General features: G+C 48.8%; 1 protein-coding gene across 2 annotated transcripts in view; it reads right to left on the bottom strand.

Moving 5' to 3' along the window:
• NTS (neurotensin) overlaps positions 1–12753 on the bottom strand; it is a 202443-nt gene extending 189690 nt beyond the window's left edge. The window contains exon 1 of one of the 2 annotated variants that reach the window (XM_069629319.1): positions 12487–12753. In XM_069629319.1, the coding sequence (XP_069485420.1) occupies positions 12487–12675 (189 nt within the window). In that variant the 5' untranslated portion in view covers positions 12676–12753. The remainder of the gene's footprint in view (positions 1–12486) is intronic. The other variant, XM_069629320.1, reaches the window with a different exon arrangement.
• Positions 12754–25411: the final 12658 nt, after the last annotated feature.

Below are 25411 nucleotides of genomic sequence, written 5' to 3' on the forward strand. Positions count from 1 at the left end.
GTAATTGGAAAATGAAACGCAGTAAAAAAGATATTTGTAGGACAAAAAAAGCAACAAAACCCCTTATATTCACCTAAAGTCACCTTAACTTCGTGCCCCCTCTTGTGCAGCCTAGGACCATAATCATGACATCACAGATTACATCACTTATGATTCACTGATGACATCACTGGTGAAATCACTAATAACATCACCTATGGCATCACTATTGGAATCTCTGATTAGATTACAACCCAAACCGGCTGAATTTCATGGGTTTTGTTGTGTTATGTTCTCACCTTAACGTCCCTGCAACTAAAGTTTTTTCCTTGCATTTCAAGGGTTTTGTTATTCCATAGATTTTTTCTGCACCACGGCCAGTGGGCACCCCTTTGCCATCAAATATTTAAAAAAACTACTGCACGAATAACCCGAAACCACAAAAAGGCCCCAATCATTGCTTTGTGCCCAAGTTGTTACACAACTGGTCCAAATCCGTCCAGCAGTTTCGGCTGTGTGGTCCATTGAAAATTGACCTTTTTGCCTATGGGAAAATGAATGGGGTCTGCGCTGCAACTTCATTTTTTTTCTTATAACTTTTACCTAGTTGTTTTCACAATTTCGAACAAGTCCGTCACTTGAGTCAAAAGTTATTAGCAATTCATGTTTTAGGTTACCAGGCTGTAATTTGAGATGCTTACAGACATCTCCTTTTTTTTCTCCAGTGAAAATATTTGGGATTCAGGTCCTGTATATTTTTTATGTGTTCAATATGCAGAGCCAGCAGAGGCCAAGAGTAAGGAAGTGGATGGTAGAGAGAGGAGGACACAAGAAAGATTAACTTAATCGTAGGGTAGAGTTTGCAAGTTACACAACCTCACAATCCGTCAGGGGAAACACACCTTTTATTTGATCTTATGCATGGAACATAATCTCTTTTTGCTTAGCTCCAGTGGATTGCATGTGTAAAATGATGGATGCTCAGATAATACAAAGATCATATTTGCCTATCAGTTGACATTTAGCTAGATTATATGTTACCCTATCTAGCCTAGAGACCCTGTCTTTCTGGAAGGAAATTAATCCTTCAGGATTCAAAACGATTGGGTCCAGCTATCTGAACTGGTCCACCCTGTGGCGCGGTCCAAGCCATGCCACCTGGTCTCCTCTGGTGACCTCACAGCCCCTTTGTCTTCCTTGCTTATGGGCACACTTTCTCTTCTCACTGTTGTATTGCTTCAAGTATGGAATACGGAACAACTACCTGTTGCAAAACTTGCATCAGATATTTGCCATTTCGAGAAAAAATAATCACATTGTGTTTGCATCTTCCCACGTTTACTGTTGCATGTGCACCCACATGACATGCTTGTTATGTAGTTGTTCATGTGTACTATATGATGAGCATTTAAATTGAAGGATAAGGGATAAAGGGATGTTTTGTAGATTAAACTTCGGGCGAGTGTCTTGCGCTCAAAGTCAGTCCTCTCAAAAGGAAAAATATTTTAGATAGACATTTCAAAAGGTCCAAATCTTATAAGATGTAGTATTTATTTTCCAATAAGAAAAACAGCCGACACGTGTTTCGACCCCTGGTCGTTGTCAAGGCCTGAAATTGATCTGAAACTAGTATTGATTAATAATTGTGAAATTCTCATACGCCCGCTTTAGCATCAAAATTGCTTCCAAAAGAGTAAATTATTGGTGCATTTTAGTGTGAAATAGTAGATTGAAAGAGTTCACCTTTCATGGAGCCATTTCTGGTATATATGTTTTTGAATGGCCTTAATAATATGGAAAATTCCTTGCACTAATCTTATTAGTTTAATCACCTTTCGGCTCCTACAGTGATGTTTGTAATGTTGTACAAAGGGGTACAACATTACAAACATCACTGTAGGAAATACTGAGATTCTACTCATTGGCACACCCACTCCCTCCTTCCCTGCAGCTCTCTGGCCGTCCCCTCTTGGCCCTCTTCCTGCTCCTACCTGCAAGGCAAAAAACCTTGGGGTCATCTTCGACTCCACACTCTCCTTTTCTCCTCACATATCCGACATCTCTAAGAAGTCACACTACCAGCTCCACCTCCTCCGAGGTATTCTTCCTTTCCTCTCCTTCCCCCAGAAGCTCACTGTATCTAGAGCCCTGGTTCTCTCTAAACTGTACTACTGTAACAGCCTCTATCTAAATCTGCCCGCCTCTACTCTCCGCCCTTTGCAACTCATCCAGAACAGGACTGCGAGACTTGTCCTTGGCCTCAAGCCCAGGGACTGTATCTCTCCAGGACTGAAATCACTACACTGGCTCCCAGTGACTGCGAGGATCAAGTTAAAAACCCTCTGCATTGTCCACAAGGCCTTCTGGGGCCTTGGGCCAAAATACCTTCAACTCTCTCTTCCTAAATATCTTCCTTCTCGAGCTCTTCGCTCATCTGCCTCCAACTCCCTCAGGGTCAGCCGCTTCTCTAAACAACGAGTTGGGGGCATATCTCTCTCCGCTGCAGGGGCCTCCCTCTGGAACAGCCTTCCTGACTCCCTGAAAGGAAGCACCTCAAAACCTTCCTCTTTGCCTTTGCCTTCTCTCCCCCTGTCCCCTGCTCAACTTACTGAAACTGCACTGAATCTGCAACTGGGCTGTAGGGAGAATTCTCTGCTTAGGCTGAATTTCCTAACCTAGTGAGTCCCCCAGCAGCTTTGCTGGATTTGTGGAGTTTGTTTTTTCCATCCTGCCAAGAGTGAGACTCTTTTTCTCCCACTCTTGGACATGTATGTGTGTAATTCCTTTGAATGTCAATGGCTATGGGGTCTTTTACTCCATAGGGTCTCATATGTTTTTCTATGTGTGTTACACCGCACCCTACGTGCCGTAACACTGGGGCGTGCTAGCAGACCTCCATCATAGACTCCATACCCGGGGACTGACTACTGTCTCCCCGTGCATGTAAAGTCACCATTGGCTTTACTAGACCTAAATTTACTAACAGGTCTAGTACAAACCATCTTATTGTGGACGTACTAGTAGGGGTAATTCGATTACTCCTGGACCTGTTACTCGAGGGGGCACTGTCCCGTCCCCCCTCGTCGAGTTTTGGCTGGTGGCAGTGGAAACTACTTGTTATGTTCGACCCCGAACATAACCCTATGGGATTCGTCCCATTGTTGGAGATTGATACTTTTTCTCGTTAATCTCTAACGTACCACCGATCTACTTATCTTAAATAGGTTTATCGGAGGGTATTTTCTGCCAGAACTCGGTTTGTAAAATGGCGTCTGTGTTCGTCTCTGTGACTCCTAAACCAAAGGTCGAGCCCTTTGTTCCACTTTTGGCCGGCTCTGTACAGAGACCCTCCAAAGTGGTGCCATTCTGTCTGTGTTACCACCGGGGTGTGGGAGGGGGTTTAGGCACCCTGGACCGAGTTGCCTTGCCAACTCCGGTCGCACTCTGGAGTGATTGGCCCAAGTGGTGAGCCTTCCCGCTCACCACTTAGCATGTGTTGATTGACAGCTAGGCTGAATGAATGGGGGTTTTCTGCATAAAAGCAGGGCTTTTGGGACTGGATCTTCAGAAGTCGCCACAGGACCTAAGAATCTGACGAGGGTAACGCTGAGCCGACCTGCAACGACGACACCTCCGGTGGAGCCCTGCTGAGCTGACTCACCACTTCCCGACGACAGAAGAGATCTCCCTGCTGGAGAGTCTCTTCCCCTGGCTGGTGGGAACAACCAGCCCCCTTTGCTTTTTATTCGCCTCAGGACGCAGTGGTCGAATTGCCCGTGCAGAGCACCTCGGCAACCAGATAGCCACTACCCCTGCACCGCGACCAAAAGGTGGTGCCTTGTGACGGAGCACTCCGCGGCTGGTCTCTTCCCTGGTGGTGCACCGGACTTCCCTTTTCTTCGACGACGAGAACCTCTCTACTCTTGGCAAAGACCCGACGTGCATCCACCACCAGGAACAACTGCCCCCGCCGGAGCTGCCCTCCACAATAAGGTACCGTGTCCGCCTGGCTTCCCTTTCGATCGGATTGAGTGAAGTGTCTTAATCCTCTCCTTTCCGTTGGGTCACCTCCAAGCTTTTCTCATTTATAGTTCTGAACTGGTTCAACCTGCCGATAACGATTTGCTACAAAGACTTGAATGCATCTCCACTAGAGACTTTTTGGCACATTGCGCCTTGCCTCTCTCCGAGTGGGCCTGGCCTCTGAACTTTACGATCTATTGTGATTCTTGCCTTCCTGCCTTGCATTTTATCCGCGAAGGATTGAACTGTGTTGATTTCATAACCTGCCTATATTTTTCTCTCCCGTCCTAACTAATATTCGAGTGTCATCTAGGTTGAGGTATACACCTCTGTCTGAAAATAAGTGGAACCGGTAGAACCGAGAGTTGTCGAAATATTGCTAGGGGGATTGATTGTTTTCTTCTTCGTAGAGTAATTGTGTTTGATTTGTTTGCCGTGATAGTGCCATAGTGTTTTTCATAGATGTTCTGTTATAAATAAATACCTTAATATCTTTACACTAAGCCTCGTTGCGTGTTTGCTTGTCTTGCTGTGAAGAATTGCCCTATTTTGTATACTCCACATACTGCTCAACTTTTCTTGAGAGAAGTCTGACTGCTCAGCCACAGCTACGAAGTGAATCTGTGTGGTGCAGACTGCTACCAAGTGGGTTCACCGCCAAACGCCTGTGATCCTAAATCTTTTGCAGTGGTCCCAGAGGGAACTGCACAGGTTTCCGCCTAACACTGGTGGCAGCGGCGTGGATTATAGAGCTCTTAATGCAGTCACCAAGACTGATGCCCACCCTTTGCCAAGAACAGATGAGTTGGTGGATAAACTTGGCGCCGCCAAGTTCCTCAGCACATTTGACTTGACGTCAGGCTATTGGCAAATAGCCCTGACAGACAATGCCAAGGAGAAAACTGCATTTTCTACCCCCGTTGGCTTATACCAGTTTAAGGTAATGCCTTTCGGATTGAAAAATGCACCTGCTACGTTTCAACGGATGGTAAACCAGGTTCTGAATGGGATGGAGGACTTCTGCATGGCATACTTGGATGACATCGCAGTGTTCAGCAATTCCTGGGAAGAACATGTAACCCACCTGAGAGATCTTTTGCAGGCTCTTGGACGAGCCAATCTGCCCATAAAGGTGAGTAAATGCCAAATTGGACAGAGTAAGGTAGTCTATCTTGGGCATGAGGTAGGCGGTGGAGAAATAAGGCCTTTGCTCAGTAAAATTGAAGCTGTGCAAAATTGGACAACACCGACTACTCAAACCCAGGTGAGAGCCTTCCTAGGCCTCACTGGGTATTACAGGAATTTCATAGAGAACTATGGGACCATAGCTTCTCCACTGAATGTCATCTCCTCGCCCAAATTTCCTAAAAAGGTTAAATGGAACGAGGAGTGCAATCAGGCTTTTGAAAACCTGAAAAAGGCTCTTTGCCAAGCCCCAGTACTCAGAGCTCCTGATTACCGCCAACACTTCATTGTGCAGACAGATGCTTCGAATGTAGGAATAGGTGCCGTACTCAGTCAACTGGATGGGAAAGGTAGGGAGCACCTTGTTTGCTTCATCAGCCGCAAGCTGAAGGATCCTGAAACAATGTGGGCAACAATCGAAAGAGAGTGCTTTGCTATCGTCTGGGCTCTGAAGAAGTTTAGGCCGTACTTGTATGGTTCTACTTTCGTCATTCAGACTGACCACCAACCCTTGAGGTGGTTAATGCAAATGAAAGGGGAAAACCCAAAACTATTGAGATGGTCGATCTGCCTGCAAGGGTTTGATTTCACCATTGAGCACAGGTCAAGATGTCACCACCAAAATGCTGATGGTCTCTCTAGGATGTATGTCATCGACTAGAGGTATGAGATTCATCCAGGAGTGGATTAAATCCTCCTGTCCCTTAGTCTGGGGGGGGGGCGAGTGTTAGGGAGAATTCTCTGCTTAGGCTGAATTTCCTAACCTAGTGAGTCCCCCAGCAGCTTTGCTGGATTTCTGGAGTTTGTTTTTTCCATCCTGCCAAGAGTGAGACTCTTTTTCTCCCACTCTTGGACATGTATGTGTGTGTAATTCCTTTGAATGTCAATGTGTTCTATGGGCTATGGGGTCTTTTACTCCATAGGGTCTCATACGTTTTTCTATGTGTGTTACACCGCACCCTACGTGCCGTAACACTGGGGCGTCCTAGCGGACCTCCACCATAGACTCCATACCCGGGGACTGACTACTGTCTCCCCGGGCATGTAAAGTCACCATTGGCTTTACTAGACCTAAATTTACTAACAGGACTAGTACAAACCATCTTATTGTGGACGTACTAGTAGGGGTAATTCGATTACTCCTGGACCTGTTACTCGAGGGGGCACTGTCCCGTCCCCCCTCGTCGAGTTTTGGCTGGTGGCAGTGGAAACTACTTGTTATGTTCGACCCCGAACATAACCCTATGGGATTCGTCCCATTGTTGGAGATTGATACTTTTTCTCGTTAATCTCTAACGTACCACCGATCTACTTATCTTAAATAGGTTTATCGGAGGGTATTTTCTGCCAGAACTCGGTTTGTAAAATGGCGTCTGTGTTCGTCTCTGTGACTCCTAAACCAAAGGTCGAGCCCTTTGTTCCACTTTTGGCGGGCTCTGTACAGAGAGCCTCCAAAGTGGTGCCATTCTGTCTGGGTTACCACCGGGGTGTGGGAGGGGGTTTAGGCACCCTGGACCGAGTTGCCTTGCCAAATCCGGTCGCACTCTGGACTGATTGGCCCAAGTGGTGAGCCTTCCCGCTCACCACTTAGCATGTGTTGATTGACAGCTAGGCTGAATGAATGGGGGTTTTCTGCATAAAAGCAGGGCTTTTGGGACTGGATCTTCAGAAGTCGCCACAGGACCTAAGAATCCGACAAGGGTAACGCTGAGCCGACCTGCAACGACGACACCTCCGGTGGAGCCCTGCTGAGCCGACTCACCACTTCCCGACGACAGAAGAGATCTCCCTGCCGGAGAGTCTCTTCCCCTGGGTGGTGGGAACAACCAGCCCCCTTTGCTTTTTATTCGCCTCAGGACGCAGTGGTCGAATTGCCCGTGCAGAGCACCTCGGCAACCGGATAGCCACTACCCCTGTACCGCGACCAAAAGGTGGTGCCTTGTGACGGAGCACTCCGCGGCTGGTCTCTTCCCTGGTGGTGCACCGGACTTCCCTTTTCTTCGACGTCGAGAACCTTTCTACTCTTGGCAAAGACCCGACGTGCATCCACCACCAGGAACAACTGCCCCCGCCGGAGCTGCCCTCCACAATAAGGTACCGTGACCGCCTGGCTTCCCTTTTGATCGGATTGAGTGCGGTGTCTTAATCCTCTCCTTTCCGTTGGGTCGCCTCCAAGCTTTTCTCATTTATAATAATAATAATAATTAATTAATTAGGCTTTTATATAGCGCTACAAACCCTCAGGTATCTGAGCGCTGCTTATTATTACCCACGGTGTGTGGTGCTCATTTATCGACCTCGGAAGGATGAAAGGCTGAGTTTGGCCCTGCCGGGATTCGAACCTGCGTTAACAGGCTCTGCACGGGTGTCAAAGCGGGCGCTCTACTCGCTGTGCCACTTGACCGGCTGAACTGGTTCAACCTGCCGATAACGATTTGCTACAAAGACTTGAATGCATCTCCACTAGAGACTTTTTGGGACATCGCGCCTTGCCTCTCTCCGAGTGGGCCTGGCCTCTGAACTTTACGATCTATTGTGATTCTTGCCTTCCTGCCTTGCATTTTATCCGCGAAGGATTGAACTGTGTTGATTTCATAACCTGCCTATCTTTTTCTCTCCCGTCCTAACTAATATTCGAGTGTCATCTAGGTTGAGGTATACACCTTTGACTGAAAATAAGTGGTACCGGTAGAACCTAGAGTTGTCGAAATATTGCTAGGGGGATTGATTGTTTTCTTCTTCGTAGAGTAATTGTGTTTGATTTGTTTGCCGTGATAGTGCCATAGTGTTTTTCATAGATGTTCTGTTATCAATAAATACCTTAATATCTTTACACTAAGCCTCGTTGCGTGTTTGCTTGTCTTGCTGTGAAGAATTGCCCTATTTTGTATACTCCACATACTGCTCAACTTTTCTTGAGAGAAGTCTGACTGCTCAGCCACAGCTACCAAGTGAATCTGTGTGGTGCAGACTGCTACCAAGTGGGTTCACCGCCAAACGCCTGTGGTCCTAAATCTTTTGCAGTGGTCCCAGAGGGAACTGCACAGGTTTCCGCCTAACAATGGCCACTTACCGCTCTCGGTCCTTGGCCCAGCCACTCTCTCCTGCACTGCCTCCCTGGCAACCCCCTGAACCGCGGGACTGTGTCTGTATCCCTACAGCCCCCCTTCCCAGCACTTTTCTGCACTTATCTCACACCGCAGGACTGTGTCTGCATCCCTACAGCCCCCCTTCCCAGCACTTTTCTGCACTTACCACGCATGTGCCACTAGCTGGCCCTTGTTATTTATCCTTATGCTCTTAACCCTGTACTGCACTCTCCCCTTTCCACCTCCCCTTTGCACTTTTCCCCTCCCCTCTACCTCTACCCTTGCACTTGCACGATCTGAATGACACCTGGCCTATAAGGATCATTGTCTGTCTCCCCTTGTTCCCCCCCACCTCGTCGCGCCTTGAAACACTTGTGTATCGGCGCGTTACAAATGCCATATCATATCATAAGATTTGGACCTTTTGAAACGTCTATCTAAAATATTTTTCCTTTTGAGAGGACTGACTTTGAGCGCAAGACACTCACCCGAAGTTTAATCTACAATTTATCTTTCTATTACAAACTTTCTGGAAAGTTTGAGGGGGAGGTTTTATCTAGCTGCCAGGGTCCATAGATCAACATATAGTTTGGGTTCTAATCCAGTGTGGTCACTAGCGCACCAACGGTACCGATCCCACAGATTTCATTTTCCATTGGATAAAGGTATGTGCTGTCACACAGTTTGGATAAATGATGAAACCAGGGTTACACCAGGGCGTTAACAGAAATATACTGTTCCTGGTTCCAGAATACACAAATGGTGACTTAATTAGAGCACGTTTTCTAAAGCTGTGATTCCTTTTCATGCGTGAAAATGACTTTATCTCTCTCAAATTAACAGGATCAACTTTTTCTTGCTATGTGAATTGGTTTTCAATTGGAGTATCCTTTTAGAAACTGTCAGTCCACATCGCTGCAAAGTCAACACCAGGAAGGGTATGTGTGAGAGCGAGCTATCCCAAAATTGCCTGAAGATCACACTAGAAGGGTGCTAGTGACAAATCGAAATAGTGATAGCTTCCCTATCTGCTACCAGGCGCTTTAAAGGAAGCTGATCTAGACAGTTGTGAGTCGACTTCATAGCATATGAATCACCTTGAACTTCCGGGTAACCCGATGGGATTCACGTCACATCCAAACTCGCTATGAAGGTGCAGCTGAATGTGTGTGGTAGCCTGTAGCTAAGATCAAAGAGTGGCTGCAGCCAACACGTGTGATGAGCACTTATCATGAATCTGAAAAAGCACAGTGACCATCCCGTTTCAGTGGTGCTTTGAGCTCAGTAAATAAGTGTATGTTAGTATGTAAAGATGTCTGTATATTGCCTACATTAGATATAACAACACCCCTCCAGGGTTGACAGGGGACTATATTACAGAACCTTTCAGTACACGTGTGCATGCTCTAAGTAATAGGACAAACATTGCCCTCGTGCAAGAAAACATATACATTCAATGCACTTTGCACCAATGCAAAACGTGCTCTAGTGGCAATATGAAGCAGTATTGGTTCAAACATGCAGTGAGCAAAACATGTCCGCGCGTGCAAATGTTTTGGCCTGCAGTTAATGCCATGCGACATCGCACTTGCACTAGTGCAACGTTTCTGTAGTAATACCCCTGATATTTCAAATGTGGAATGTCTGTAGGCAAGATGGCACGGATAGTGTGAAATCGCCCATAGAAAATGATAATATTAATCATTTAGAGAACTCTCAGAACAAAAATGTATTTTCCTCACAGATACTTTAGGAAATAAGCCAACATTTGTGTTTGGTTCCAAGTAACATATATGCCGATTAAAAAGCCACCCGATGTAGTAGTATTATTTTGGGAGCGGTGTAGTGTGTCTAAGTGGGGCTAGTAAACACATCTATTAATGTCATGTCTGTTTCTGTCCGGTAGCATGCCTTCCAAGGTAGCACCGCCTTGAGCGCAGGCTCGGACTGGCCTATAGGGCAATATGCCCATGGGCGAACCAAAAACACAGAATGCTGGTATGGGCCATGTTTTTGTCAAAGTGGGCCACTTTTTTGGCCAATGTGGTTTAGTTTGATGAGTTACTTCACCATGCGGCTAATCATTTTGACCAATGTTGCTGAGTACACATTCTTTAAAATGCACAATTTGCATCACATTTTATCAAAAATCTCCCCCTTGGGTACTACTCAAACAGTGTCACAAAAGGAATGAATAGCCATTTGCAACAGTGGGCCCCTTTTTCATTGGTGCCCAAGACAATTTTACGGCCCAGTCCGACCCTGCTTGAGTGTGTGTATGGCTTCACCGCGAGTCCGTATCGTGTGGCCAGCTGCCGGTACCAAGCATTCCAAATGACATTAACATCGCACCAGTGCAAACAATGGCAGCACTCCATGTTCCACGTGTTGTGCAGCTTGCATGATAGGGAATGGAGCAAGCAGAGATTTCTATAATTCATGTTACATTAGACCATTGTTCGTATTAGGGCAAACATGGGGCAAACTGATTCTGTACTCTCTGTGATGCTGTCTTAATGATAAATGAACAAGCCACAATGTTCATCAGCGTGGACTCAGTGTGTATGTATTAAACATAAAATAGGTAATTGCTAATGTATTATATACATAAACGGCAAAAACAACTATATTATTTATTTATTTGTGCATTTATTTATTAGCAAGACAACACTCTCCTACGTTCTCAGAGCGCCAAGAAGCATCCGTTTAGTTAAGGATCTCTCCTTACAAAGACTAGTAAAATCAAATCAAAATCAACTTGCTTCACGTTTTGACAGGGGAACACAGTATGGCATATTATGCACCCGTTGTATTTTCAGGGGGGAAAAGCCGTTTGCTCCATTGCCTGGCACAAAAACAGTGACATTGTGCGCTATGCCACTACAGCATTGTTGTGTAAAGGGTTACATCTTCGTGTGATATGGTATACAGAAAGGCGAGAGGGGAACTGTGTGTTCAGTCTGTCACAACTGAGTAAGCTACACTTGCAAACTCCCGTGTGACCTCATGCACTGCGCTGGCTGGTGCAAACAGTGCAAATTCAATGTGCTCTGTACTATCGCACTTCTGTGTCACTTGTGCCCAATTGTGCAATATTGAACAGGGGACTAATGTGTGTGGTGTTGGTAAATGTCGTGCATTTTTCTTGAATCGTGTCCAGCACATGTGTCTATAGACTGCAACATAGAAAAACATAAGGAGTCATTTGAAAGCAATGTGCACATTTATCTCTGCACGAGCAATGCTTTTGGGGCACATGGAATTGATTGCATTGCAGCAGACACGTTTATTATAAATCAGCATTAAGTAACTACATGCATAATGGAGGCGTCAGGTTGGATACCTCACTGACTAGTAGCACCCATGGCGATGGGCACCTGCCAGCTGATGCCAGCTTGACACCCACCGTGTGCCATACTCAGTAGGTTCCAGTTCTGCAAAGTGATAACAGCCAGGGCGCCCCTCCTTCTCGGGCTGGGTACCCGATGCCTCTGCTTCCGTTAAAAGTTACGATGTCTCCCGGGGCATTTTAGCGCGACACAGAGGATTTTTACCTGGGCAAAGGGCGAGTTTTTAATTCTCTTGAACTTTAGTCTGAGTTATCCCTGTATTGATGCGCACAGCATAGTGCACTTATATGTATTTATTTGTTTTTAATACTTGTCAGGGGTCAATGTAAGCGAACTAAATGCCGTTATCACCTGCAAAAATGAAACAGTGCCGCAGAAGAGAACTGTTCAATACGGCCAGGGACTGTAGTTGGAAACATGTTACTTTAACAAACTTTAAATATTGAGGGAAGATGCTTTTGGCAGCCCCAATTTCCTCAGACGCAGTCAGCGCAACCCTACGCATAACACAGGCACAGACTTCAATGACAAAGGGCACTCCGGAGAGGGGGCATGGCAGTGAAATTATAGAACCCCCAAAAGGTCGAAGAGAACTTGCTGGCACGCCTGGACAGAGGCGTGCAAAGCAGAATGAGAAATGCTTAGACACCTTGGCGGGAACAATGAAGAGTTCCCATTAACTGCAGTTCCGGTTTAAGTTTTGGAATCTGCTATATTTCACCCTGCATTGTAAGCCCGGCATCCCTTTCGGAATGTCAGATGTTACACACACACTGTTGGCCGCTTGCCAGAGCGACGAGCCCGATTGGTTTACCCACACCCCCACCTGTGACTGAAGCTCCCAGGACAGCATACAGTACCTGCACCCAAGCCGCCGGAGGAGAGAGCCAGGAGAACCAGGCACGCCAGCGGGATCCTGAGAGCTGCCATCGTCGGGCTCCTAAAAAGAAACGTCCATGAAGGGGTGCGCAGGAATAAGAGGTGACTGGCGCTGCCTTCTCCGCCCCCACTGCTCCGAGCTCGGGTCGTGCGCTCTGTACCTGGACCATAAAGGCAGCACCGGGGCTTTCCTTTGCTATATAAGCGGCGAGGTGATGTCACGGGAGGGGAACGCGCGCCTTCTCAATGACTCCCCCCGCCTCCTCCTCCTCCGCCGCCCCATCCGCCCAGCAGGAAGGGGACTTCCCTCCTCTCAGAGCAGAGTGACACCAGTCTGTGCCCAGCGTGTCCTGCGGGGCCAGTGCATGGCAGGAGCCAAGGGACCTCCCCAAACTCCCTAAAGCGCTGCTATTTTTCAAAAGTATATGCCAATGTTGCTCGTGTCTTCGGAGTTCCCCCATCATCATAAACGACCACAAACACCAAGATAAAGAGCAATGTTGTGCTCTTGCATTTAATACAGTCACGAAACACAACTCGAGACTCTCCCTGGTTTCAAATAAACGTCAAACATACATACGGAGTCTATTTTCAAATGTTACACTATACGTGCAAGCGTTAAGGTGTTATTGACTCCTGTTTGGAATATTCAGTGGCAAGCCGAGCGAACAAGACAGTTTGGGTAGATTATAATGCTGTCGTTCATTGGCCATGCATTGGTTTTTCATGGGTATTGCGCTTTTACATACGACAAATGCGTATATGTGACTGTCATGTTACAAACCGCATCTATTCCATTCCTGACTCGTTAGGAATGGAATAGATGCGGGTTGGAAGGACCTACCAGAGAAGAGATGAGGCGCACTGCACTATTTCACCACTAGGGGTCGCGGATGATGCTTGATACACCTGTTAGCTCTCTCCAGAGTGCTGAATCTTTTCCAAGGGTTCTCTCGGATACATGTGCCCCACGCAATACGTACAAAATAGAGCCAATCGGAAGAGTGTAATTTTTGAGATCATCGAGTACACTTTTAAAAGTACACTATTGTAGGGTGTTCAATGACAAGTGATGTTTTTATTTATGGCTGGGGATTTGAGAAATTAGATGCTGTAAACGTTGCAGCTAAAATAATCAATGTCGGACTCAGCAACGCAGAAATTGCTCTCCTGGGAGGTAAACTGCGACTCCCACACCCTCACAACTTAGTTTTGACTATTAATTGGTGCTTAAGTTGCACATATAAACCAAACTACTGCACGAGAGTACTGCTTGGGAGAAATGGCATATGAGGAGGGACACAAAGTGTGTAGGTGATGTTTGGTTAGCTATCCACCCATTCACTGCCAATGGAAATACTAACCCTTTTGGCCATTCCCACCTACTTCCTGCCTCTGACCGACCAAAACACAGCCTCTTTGGGCTAGCTTTCCAATCCTTACCAGCAAATGTTGTGTTCAAAGTGCCTGACAGTGTTTTTTCAAAGCGCCTTGATGCCTGCAGGATTTGCCGTTTTATAAATATATAAATAATAGTCTTCTGAGAGTTGATGATTTAGGGCCCAATTCATAGAATCCAGGCCAGAAGCAGTGCAAGCGCTGCGTGCCGAGAACGAGCGTGCTCCACTTGTGAGCCAGCCGTGGCGCAAACCAGCAATTGTGCGGCATGCGTATTCATGGATTTCCAGATGCATCAGCAGCCCTGGCACAATGAACAGCAAGTATCGCCAGTAACGCCCCCAACACCGCCCCATTTGCAGGAAAAATCCAGTGAAATGGCCAATATGGCGCAAGGCTCCACGCCATCCCTGGTCCAGCATACATGCCCCGTCCATCGTAATCGCGTCAAAAATTTGGAGCGTACCCCGCTTGCACAAGCCAAATCGCGTGTAAAGGTTCACGTGTACCCCTGCAAAATCATATACGGCTCTAGCGCCAGCCAAATTGCGTGTAAAGTGCTACGCATAGTGCCGTGAAATTGCGTACCCTGCTCGCGCTAGCCAAAACACGTGGAAAGAGCTGTGCGTACCCCGCGAAATACCATACCCCGCTAGCGCCAGTCAAATCACGTGAAAAGGCCCTCGCGTATCCCCACAAAATCACTTGGACAGGGCTGCGCGTGTGGGGACTGGTGTAGGGGGATCCCCTGTGGAGTGGGCTCACTGTGGAGTTTGCTGCATACCAGTGAGTGGACCCCACAACACTCATGACCATACCCTTCAGGCAGCCCATCACCCGTGACCATGCCCCACAGGCAGTCCACAGGGCACCATGCACTGCAGGCAGCCCCTCCTCATGTCCCCCCACCAGTGACGGCAACCTGCAGGTAGGCACCGCCTCATGTCCCCTCACCAGTGACGGCAACCTGCAGGCAGGCCCCACCTCATGTTCCCCCTGAATTAAATTTTCACCAAAAAGACACCACAAGCTGCCCCCCACAGTGCAACTCAACACCCATCATCGGACATACTCACCAGAACATGCCCCATGCCATGTGAATCACAATACATCACATGCATGACTGCACACACATCACCAACATTGATGAACAGCAGGGACACGTGACGTAGCAAATGAAGAGTGACACATGCACCAAACCACTGAGAGCAGACACCACTTACATTTGAATGAATGAAAATGTATTAAAACATCAAAAACACACCAAATAAAAAATAAACATGAAAATGAAAATGAAATGAATGCAAATGAAAATGAAATGCAAATCAAAAAGGAATACGAAAATCAATAAAAAAGAAAATCTAGAAAGTGGTCCATGTCCAAAGTCAGTCCTCCGGTTCCAAATGTAAATCAGAAAATAAACAATCCATGGTGAAATTAAAAAGATTAAAAAAACAACAAAGTCCAGCTATATACAAGGATGAAGGGTCCATGATCCCAAAAGTCAAAACAGTATACCCCAAAAACCCTATAAAAAATAAACTATGTACAAATTGTGGAGCTAAGTCCATGGACTCCAAATAATAAATAAATAAAGGGGAACTAACACTACAGAACTATATACAAGGGCAGCGGGCTAGTCCTACGACTCACCAATGTTACCAAGAGTCTGGGCCAAGGCATCATCAAACTCTGTGTCAATATCCCGGAAGCGGGACTCAGCTTTACCCTCGAGGGCTCGCAGAGACTCCATCATGCTCCTCTCTAACTCCATGCGAGTCTCCTTGAGGAACTCTGCCTGCCTCGCTGCCTGACGCATGGAGTTCTCCGCCCTGGCCATGGTGAGTCATGCCCTCCGTGCTCGCCGCCGCTCTACATCTATTTGCTGGCCCATTCGCTGCCACACGGAAGACAAACTTGTTCCTGGGTGCTCCTGACCGTCAGTTGATGCCTGCCCCCGTGATGTTGTTGGCCCCGATTCCTGACGCCTCCTACGTTGAGCCCGCCACTGCCAATGTGCCCTGTGCCTGCGCCACCAGGTCTGCCTCCGGGATGATGACAACCCCCGGGGCAGTCGTACACGTGCCCTGCTGGAAGGTGCCTGCACAACTTCCATTGGCAGAGGTCCTGTTGCTGGGGTGACCACCTCTGCTGAACCTCTGACTCCCGACTGTGGCAGGCATGTGATCTCCACCAGACTGGCTGCGGTGTCTGGGACAGGTCCACAGGGTGCCATGGTCACATCTGGGCCAGAAGAGGGCAGGGAGGATGCCTGGCGCATAGTGGAGGAAAAGGAAGAGGGGGTGGCAGCAGGGCCCAGCACATGTAGCAAACCTGCGACAATGACCTGTGGATGGGCCTGGAATGAGGCATGGCTGCAGGTGTGCAATAATGCAGTCGTAGGATCAGGGACAGGATTAGGCACAGGCCCCTCCGCAGTGACAAGCGCTGCCTTCTGCCCCTGCCCCTGGACTGCAACAATTGCACCTGTGGCATCACTCCCTCCAGGCCCCATGTGCTGTTCTGATGCGGCCCCCTCCTCCACCACAAACCTGGATGACCAAGCCATCTTCTGCATCGGATTGCCCCTGTGGGGGCTCACCTGTCCCACCCGTTGCCGAGGAGCCCACATCCAACTTTGCCATCTTGGGCATCCCCTCAGCAGCTGCAGCCGTTCTTGCGGACACAGCAATAGTTTCCTCACTCCCAGAAGATGTAACCTGGGAGGAGGACTGGGCCTTGCGTCTCCGCCTGGTGGAGGCATCCCCGTTGCAATGTTCCACAGCGCCGTCTCCACCCTGTTCCTCCATCGCTACTGTAGATAGGGAGACATTGAACACAAGTATCGGTGCACCAAACAAATGGCTGCTAGACACAAAGCAAATGCACATGAGTGGCACTGTCAAACATCATTACCATCATCACTCTCCACAACACATGGGTCAGTGCAAGCAACACACATGCACAAACAAGCATTTTACGTGCAATAGACATTTGCATCCATGTCCAAGGCACTGGAGGAACATCAGAACATGCGCTGAACCTCACATGCATCATGGTACATGCACATCACATGGACACACATCACCGGACAGTCATGCATCAGGCCATGTAGACCTCCCATCACAGTGCACTCGTGGAAAACTGGGCCGCATCAGTCAATCACGCATCATGATGCTCAGGTGTCATGCATCCATGGCGTTGCCCAGTCACACACTCACTACTGAGACAAATGCACATGCACACCATGCATATCCATGAAGGTGACATAAGCATCCATGTCTCACACCCCTTGCATGGCCAAGTTCAGACACAGGCATGAAAACATGTGTGCATCGTCACATGCTGGTGCATATCATGCATTGCAACACAGACACCATTGATTTGGAACACACTTGACTGAACTCACATGCAGTACTGTCATGGACATGCACACAGACATCCGTACATGTGGTATGCCAGGCATGAGGCCAAGGTGCACCGTCCAGCCACACCTCAACATGCACTACACTGGACAAGAACACATGGACACTTACCACTTGACTCCGGACGGGGCTGCAACTCTAGGACCTGGGTGTGCAGCGCTGGGCGTATACGCTCCAGGACTCATCTCCTTGTTACTCAACCGCCCAGGCGCCCCACTCCATCACTACCCACTCCTGGTCTTGTTGAGCGTCCTGGACCTGAAGTCCTCCCATCACTTCCGGGCATGTTTGAAGTCGCGGGATGCCACCCCCTCCACGTTGATGGCACCCATGGTGTCCGCCCAGATCCTACTACGTCCTTCCTTGTCGAGGCGCGATGTTGAGAAGAGGGTATCATAATGCCCCAGGACTTGCTCCACCAGGATGCCAACTTCATTGGGACTGAAGCTGGCAGCCCTCTACCTCTCTGCCGGGGGGTTGCCACTAGCCACAGATGTTTCTTGGTCTGACATGGCAACCCCCGAGGCAGGTGTGGGTGAGCAACTGGGTCCTGGGACTGGGCTGTGGAGCAATGGTACAGCAGTCGGGAGTATTCTTTGTCAGCAGAGGTGGTCTCAGCAACAGGATCCCTGGCAATGGCTTCTGTGCAGGCACCAAATTGCAGGGCACATAGGCAGCAGGCACACTGAGTGGGCTGGAAGCAGCAGATGGCTCATAGGAGGCAGCTCAGGGCATTGGGGGGCAGGTAAATAGCCTTGTTTTCAGGCACGTGGTCTTCCATGTGTTGTCGTGTGGCCAACTTGATGCAGAGTGTCTCCACACGTGCAAAAACAGCACGTTAGCATGGAATTCGAGGAAAGGCCCTTAGCGCGTATGCGCGTAAGTGACATGACACCCGCGGGCGTTGCCTTCGGTACAGGTTAAAGGTCCACGTAGGACACCAGTTCACTGTACGTGCTTTTTGTGGGGACCGACATGTGTGATTCTACTTCTTGTGGGTTAACGCGCGATATCGATATCTCCACTACGGTTACAGTTCGTACTTCTTGTTTTGGTGCAGGAATTTCCTGAGCTTGTGTTTTTCTTTTTCATCCAAGGCAGACGGTGACTCGCGCATGCTTTCTTCCAACTGTGGTTGCCCCTGTCTGACGTGTACCCCATTTTTTCTTAGGTCAGAATAGCCTGCGTGTTCTACGTATGTTAGGCAGAATCACATGCAGTACCCTTTGGGAACACTACATGCAATTAAGACTACAAGTGTCAGTACAATTTCACCTTTGGTACAAGCCTGTACTACACAGTTATGTGGTAGCAGTGGCTGAGCAGCCAGACTTATCTCAAGAGTTTAGTCAGCAGTAGAACAAGTTACACAAAGGACCAACCAATACAGTGGTTCAAATAAACACTTACTCAATGTTTCTTGGTAAAAGAATATACATTTTTTACACAGTCAGTTTGAAATCATTACACTAGCAAGAGCAGGTCAATAACATATACTAAAACACCACAAATACTCAACCAATAACTAACTGATCAAGTTCAGCTCCCCTGAAGTGGGAGCAAAATGGCACTTCAGATTCTTTCAAAAGGGATAAAAAGACAAGGTTATAAGAATCAGTAGCTCAAATACTTTCATAGGCAGGGCAAAGGGTTTCAGTGAACTACAACCAGAAATTCAGTTCATAGGCCTGGGCCAAAGTCAATGGTTCAGAGTCTTTGTATAGGATGGCACAGTTCTGGTTGTAAACGGTTAAGTCTTTGCCACAGAGTTTAGAAGAATTTGGCTATGCGAAAAGTTAGACAAATGTTTAGGGAATGACAAGCCTTCGAAGTTGGGAAAGTTTTACAAATGTTCGCAGTGGCCGAAAAGGTTTCTGGACTTGTGTTTGCACAGTACCTTGAAAGTGAAGAAGAGCTGTAGCTGAGGCAGTTGTTCCTGTCAGTTCGAGCAGATCCCGCTGTTCCTGAGCTTCAGTCATGGGGAGAAGAAGGAGGATGTCGTGAGGTTCCTGCACTGCCCAGGGATGAGGCCACAAGCTTGTAAAATGTTGGTTTAAGGTGTGGGTGCCTTAAAGACCACAAACTGGTATCCTTCCCACAGGCTATCCGCACTCTGCAGAAAATTCAACCAGGAGGGGATGGTGTCCAGGCGGCTTACGAGTTGGTTGTTCCCACCAAACTCAAGGGAAGAAGTTAACCTTGAAGGGCTTCTCTGTCGATGGAGTTTCAGGCAATTCAGACCTGCAGCAGGGCTTTACCGGTCATTCAGGAGTTGCAGCTGTCCTCCTCCTTCAGCTCAACCTCGGTTCTTTCGTTCCAGTGGTCGACTCTGCTTTGAAAAGTCCCAGAAACCTGCTTTTAAACAGTTTTCCCCATGTCAATCACACAGCAGGGTGGCTGTCCTTGCCAGACAGCCAGCCGGCCAATCACGCCAGAGTGCATTCAAGTCTCCTAGGAGACTAAGCACAGGGAGTTTTGGGCACCTCCCTCACATCCTGTCCACCCTAGACACCCTGGTGCCAGAGGAGGGCTTTAGCACTGAAGCCTGCCAAAGGCCAATAAGGGAACAAACCTGGTTTGGTGCACAGAGACAAACACAAGAAGGACCTTTCCTAAAAGAAATTGTGAAAAAAGTCGACCAGAGTCTGTTTTTACAGATAGGTCTTGGGCGCCATATTGAAAAACATGGCTGACCCGATTTGTATCCACTGTTGTTCGCAGTCACGAAAAATGATGGTAGTTTGATCTAAACCACTGCCACCAGCCATTTAACCCCTTAAGTGCCAAGGACGAGATATCTAGTCATTGGAATTGCATACGCAGTTCCAAGGACGAGATAGCTTGTCCTTTTTGGCACTTTGTTTTGTGTGATCCCTGCAAAGCAGGATCACACAAAACAGTAATCCAAACCCTGGGCTATGTGAGGGGGAGGTCCCCCCTCACTGGAAGGGGGCTTGATTACCTTCAGTTTCACGTCGGCGTGCGTAAAGCACGTCGCCCTGAAACTGAAAGTAAAATCACTGCAGCAGCCGTTTTCGGCTGCTGCAGTGAAGAAAGTAGGTAAGAGCCCTTTTTTCTCCACGTCGATCTCCTGCTGTATTTCAAGCCGGAGATCGAGGCGGGTGTCGTGGGAAAGGGGAGATTCTCCCCTTTCCAATGATACCCATTGTGTGGCATTTCTGCTCACGGATCGGGTGTGGGGCGCCCGATCCATGAGCAGCAATGTCACTGGATCAATAGAGATCCATTTGTGACGGGGGAGGGGGGCTGCTTACTAGGTAAGCGGCCCCCTTCCCCCCGTGGCCCCAAAGCATGGGGCCACAGCGCTAGAGACCCTTGGGGGCAGATTATCACTGCCCCCAGGGGTGAAAAAAAAATGTAAAAAAATCGAGGGTTGGGGGAGGTGGGAGGGAGTTTGGGGCCCTGGGGCCCACTAGGCCACCAGGGATATAGGAAGAAGTGGTGTCCTTGGAAAGGGGAGGTTCTCCCCTTTCCAAGGACACCATATATGTGACGCATTGCTGTTCACGGATCAGCGCAGTGTGCTCGATCCATGACCAGCACCACGTATATGACGCATTGCTGTTCACGGATCAGCGCAGTGTGCTCGATCCGTGACCAGCAACCCACTGGACCACCATGGATTTGTTTGTGATGTGGAAGGCAGGGGGGCTGCTTCAAGTAAGCAGCCCTCTCCCCCGGCCCCCAAAGCATGGGGGCACATATGTGCACAACCCTGGGGGCAGATGGCTGATCATCTGCCCCCAGGGAAGGGGGGCAAAAATAAAAAAATAAATAAAAAATAGAACAGGGATGGGGTGGGGGTGGGGGGCCTGGGATTTTTTTGCCCTCATGAAATGGTGGTGGCCCTCCCTCTCCCACACCAAGTGGAAAGATTTATGCCATCCAATTGGGAGGTGGGGTGAGAGCCACTACAAATTAATGTGCAGGCCCCCCAAAGGATGGGGCCTGCAGGTTAGCCCCCCCTGGGGGCAGATGGCTGATCATCTGCCCCCAGGGAAGGGGGCAAAACAAAAACAAAACAAAAAAATGAAAATAATGAAAGGGAATGTTGGGTGGGATTGGGGGGGGGCACTAGCCACCAGGGATATATTTTTTTACCAAAAATGGTGGACAGGCCCCCAGTGGGTGCCAAGGGAATTTGGGTTACCAAAGGAAAAAAGTGAAATGGTGGAACGCTATTTAGGGGAGGCTGTGGGGCACCCCAAAGGGTCAGGGAATTTTCTAATAGGATGGGGCATTGACCCCCCCCACCTGCAATGGACGCCTGAACCCAGGGAGGAGTGCAGTACACACCCCCCCTTATCTGCCCCTGGAGAGGGCTACATGAGATGGGTCGCCCCTCCAATTGGGGTGGGGGTGGAGAGGTGCACCCCCCTTCACATTAGAAAATTCCACAGCTGCGTAGGGGGCCCCGCCGCCCCTGCTAAAGGGCAGCCTGCCATTTTGAATTATTTTCTTTGTTTACTATACCTGCGTTGGTGCAGAGGGGCACATTGGTGTGCCAATCTGGCACCGGGGGGCCCACACCTTACTGTCCCAACCACTGGGGGGCCTGTTCCACTATTGTTGGGGGCCCTCTCACCTCCCACTCCAAATGGAGGGGGGGTGTACCTCACACGGACGTTTGTAGGAGGCCCAAGGAGGCCTGCATGAGGTGCCCCCGCCACCCATTTGGAGTAAGGGGGGAGAGGGCCCCCACAAATGGTGGGACAGGCCCCCCAGTGGGTGGGGCAGTAAGGTTTGGGTACCCCGGGGCCAGATTGGCACACCAATGTGCCCCTCTGCGCCAAGACAAGTTTCGTAAACAAAGAAAAAAATAGAAAATGCTGGAACACATTTTAGGGGGGTCTGTGGGGCACCCCAAAGGGACGGGGCATTTTCTAATGGGACAGGGTGGTGACCCCGTCTCCCCCACCCGCAATGGAGTGGGTGCCATTGCAAAGTACTGGAGGGGGGTGTCTGTACTTCTGCTCTCTATATGGTAGAGGAGAGGCACAGAGGACCCCAGTCAAGATTATATATATGGTAGCAATGGATGAGCAATCAAGGCCTAGCTTCTCAGGAGGTGATGCAGGCTGGTTCTTAAGTACAGTGTAGTCCCCAAACCCCACAAAGGAATGTCCACACACTGTATTACTGAAAACACAGTCTTTATATAATTAATATTCAAAGGTATGTACACTATCACAATAACGCACTTTGGACTCAGAAATCAACAATGGTAAATATATACAATTCTAAAGTGGCCTTCAGGTGGCGGGAAACCCACCGGCGGATTCTACTCGGTGTGTCGGCGGCCTTGACTTTCTCCGACAGGACAAAGCGGTTGACGTTGCAGACAAGGGAGTCCTTTGATTCAAATATTCTTAGGCAAAGTAGCGGGCAGCTTCGGTCGTCGGTGCCACGGCGTCAAGCGGTCCCCTCTTCTGGGGCAACACGACTTCGATGGGCTTCCAGCGGTTACAGAAACCTGCAAACTCTGGTCGACAGCAATGGACTTCGACAGCGGCGAAGTCCTGGTGCGTCACTTCGTTCTCCTCAGCGGTCCCCGTCTCCGGTCGGCAGCCTTTCGAGGGTCTGACTTCCAGGGAGGTTCGGCGAAGGGTAGCGGTGCCCGATGGTCCCTCGGAGCACGGGAAGCGGGCGCCTTCCCAGGTCCTCTCTTGGATCATTCTTTGATGAGTTCGGGAGCTTTCAGATCGGGTTGAAGCAAATGCAACAGCAAGTCTTCTATTTCCAGCTGGGCGTCGAGGATCAGTAGTTCCAGTTACTCATCAAATGTAGACACAGCTTCTGAACAATTTCCAGTGGTGAGAGGTCCTCAGATATACTATTCTGTCTCTCATCCACACTGCTGGGTCACGCTCAGCATCCAATCAGACAGAAGGGCATTCAGGCAGTCAGTCAGCCAATCAGTCACACAGTGCATTCAAGTCATCCTCCTACCTCTCAGACACTCACAACAAGGAATGTGGATTGGGACAAGTACCCAGCCATTCAATACTACACACTGCATTCAGGCCAGTTTCGGGCAGGGCTGTCTCAGTCTTTGACTCTCTTACCAGAAACCAGACAACCAGAACAAGAAGTGTATATTGGTCACACACTCCATTCACCCAGGACCCACCCACAGGGTGTACCCACAACATACAGTCACTGGGAAGCTCCAGACAGTCTGGACTGGACTTCACAACAACACCATATATGGAACTTCCACCCAACAGCCAGTCAGGGGAAGGGACAGAGTCAGGGCTTCCCATGACTTTGGGAAAACAAGGTAACAGGCAATAGAAAGCAAGAGTCCACAGGGGCCATCTTGTTTTCCATCAGGAATTAACTGATTCCTATAGCATGGCCTGCGTATCCCAACATGGAGGATACTCAGAGCACCTGTCAATTTCAGCATGGAACTGCCACCAGTCCATACCCTGCTCTGTGGGCCACCCAGAGGTGCCCAAAAACATACACTAGGGGCACAGGGTTGTACTGCCACCCATGGGTGCCATAAGGGTATCCCATGGGTCTGTACACCAAACCAAAAACAGGAAGAGCTGCACTGCCAGGAGTCCCACATGGACTCCTGGGCAGAAAACAATACAGAACACATATGAAAAAGGACTACAGGACAAGGACAGGGAGGCCCTGTCCTTCCAATGCATTTCCAGCATCACAGTCGCCCCCCCCAGACTGAGGATAGGGTGCCTAATCTCCCATGGGATAGGCACTCTCATCCAGATGGCCAACATACCTTCTCGAAAGGCCATCATTTTTATCGTGACTCTTCCCTGGTCTGTGCTCTATGGTGAAGTCTAGCCCTTGCAGGCTAATGGACCACCTGAGCAGTTTTGGGGTTTCACCCTTCATCTGCATAAGCCAATTCAGGGGCTTATGATCTGTTTGGACCTTGAAGGTAGACTCCGTAAGGTAGGGCCTAAAACGCATAAGGCACCAAACTATACTGAAACATTCCTTTTCAACAGTAGCCCACATAAGTTCTCTACCATTGAGTGGTCTATTGATGAAGATGATAGGATGTTCCCACCCTTTGTCATCTAACTGGGACAAGACAGCTCCAATTCCGGTGTCGCAGGCATCCGTCTGGACGATAAAGGGTCGGCTGTAGTCAGGCGCACACAACACAGGTGCCCTACACAGACTTTCTCTGAAGCCATCAAAGGCCCTCTGACAGTCTTCAGTCCAATTAACCTTCCTAGGTTGTTTGGGTGAAGTCAAAGCTGTTGGTGGTGCAGCTATGGTTCCATAGTCCACCATGAAATTGCGATAATACCCAGTGAGGCCCAAAAAGGCTCTCATCTGGGTTTGAGTAGTGGGAGTTTCCCAGTCCTGTACATCCTGTACATTACTGGGGAGAGGTTGGATTTGACCCTCTCCTACCTCATGACTAAGATATGTGACTTTCCCCTGAGCTATCTGGCACTTGCTGGCCTTGATAGTGAGGTTAGCCCTTTTTAATGACTGCAACACCTTATCCAGAAGTGTTAAATGCTCTTCTCAGGTGGAAATGTAGACGGCAATGTCATCTAAATAAGCCACACAAAAGGCTTCCAGCCCACTGAGCGCATGGTTGACCAATCTCTGGAAGGTGGCAAGGGCATTCTTCAACCCAAAATGCATGACCCTAAACCGGTAGAGTCCCTCTGGTGTTGAGAAGGCCGTCTTTTCCTTGGCATGGTCCGTCAGAGCTATTTGCCAATAGCCTGAGGAGAGGTTGAAGGTGCTCACAACTTGGCAGCTCCTTTGGTGTCCATGAGCTCATCAGCCCTGGGCAATGGGTATGTGTCAGTCTTGGTGACAGCATTGACTCCTCTGTAGTCCACACAGAACCTCCAATCCTTGGTACCTGCCTGGGAACTTGCCTTGGGGACAAGGACCACCGGACTGAACCAGGGACTGCTTGAGGGTTCAATAACACCCAGATCCAACATCTTGGTGACCACAGCCTGGATGTGGTTCTTAACATTATCTGACATACGGTAGCTCCTGCTTTTGACAGGCACGCTGTTATCAGTGTCAATCTTGTGCTTACACCACGGTGTAA

This window comes from Ambystoma mexicanum, chromosome 12 (assembly GCF_040938575.1).
Source record: "Ambystoma mexicanum isolate Mex_15411 chromosome 12, UKY_AmexF1_1, whole genome shotgun sequence".
Taxonomy (NCBI): domain Eukaryota; kingdom Metazoa; phylum Chordata; class Amphibia; order Caudata; family Ambystomatidae; genus Ambystoma; species Ambystoma mexicanum.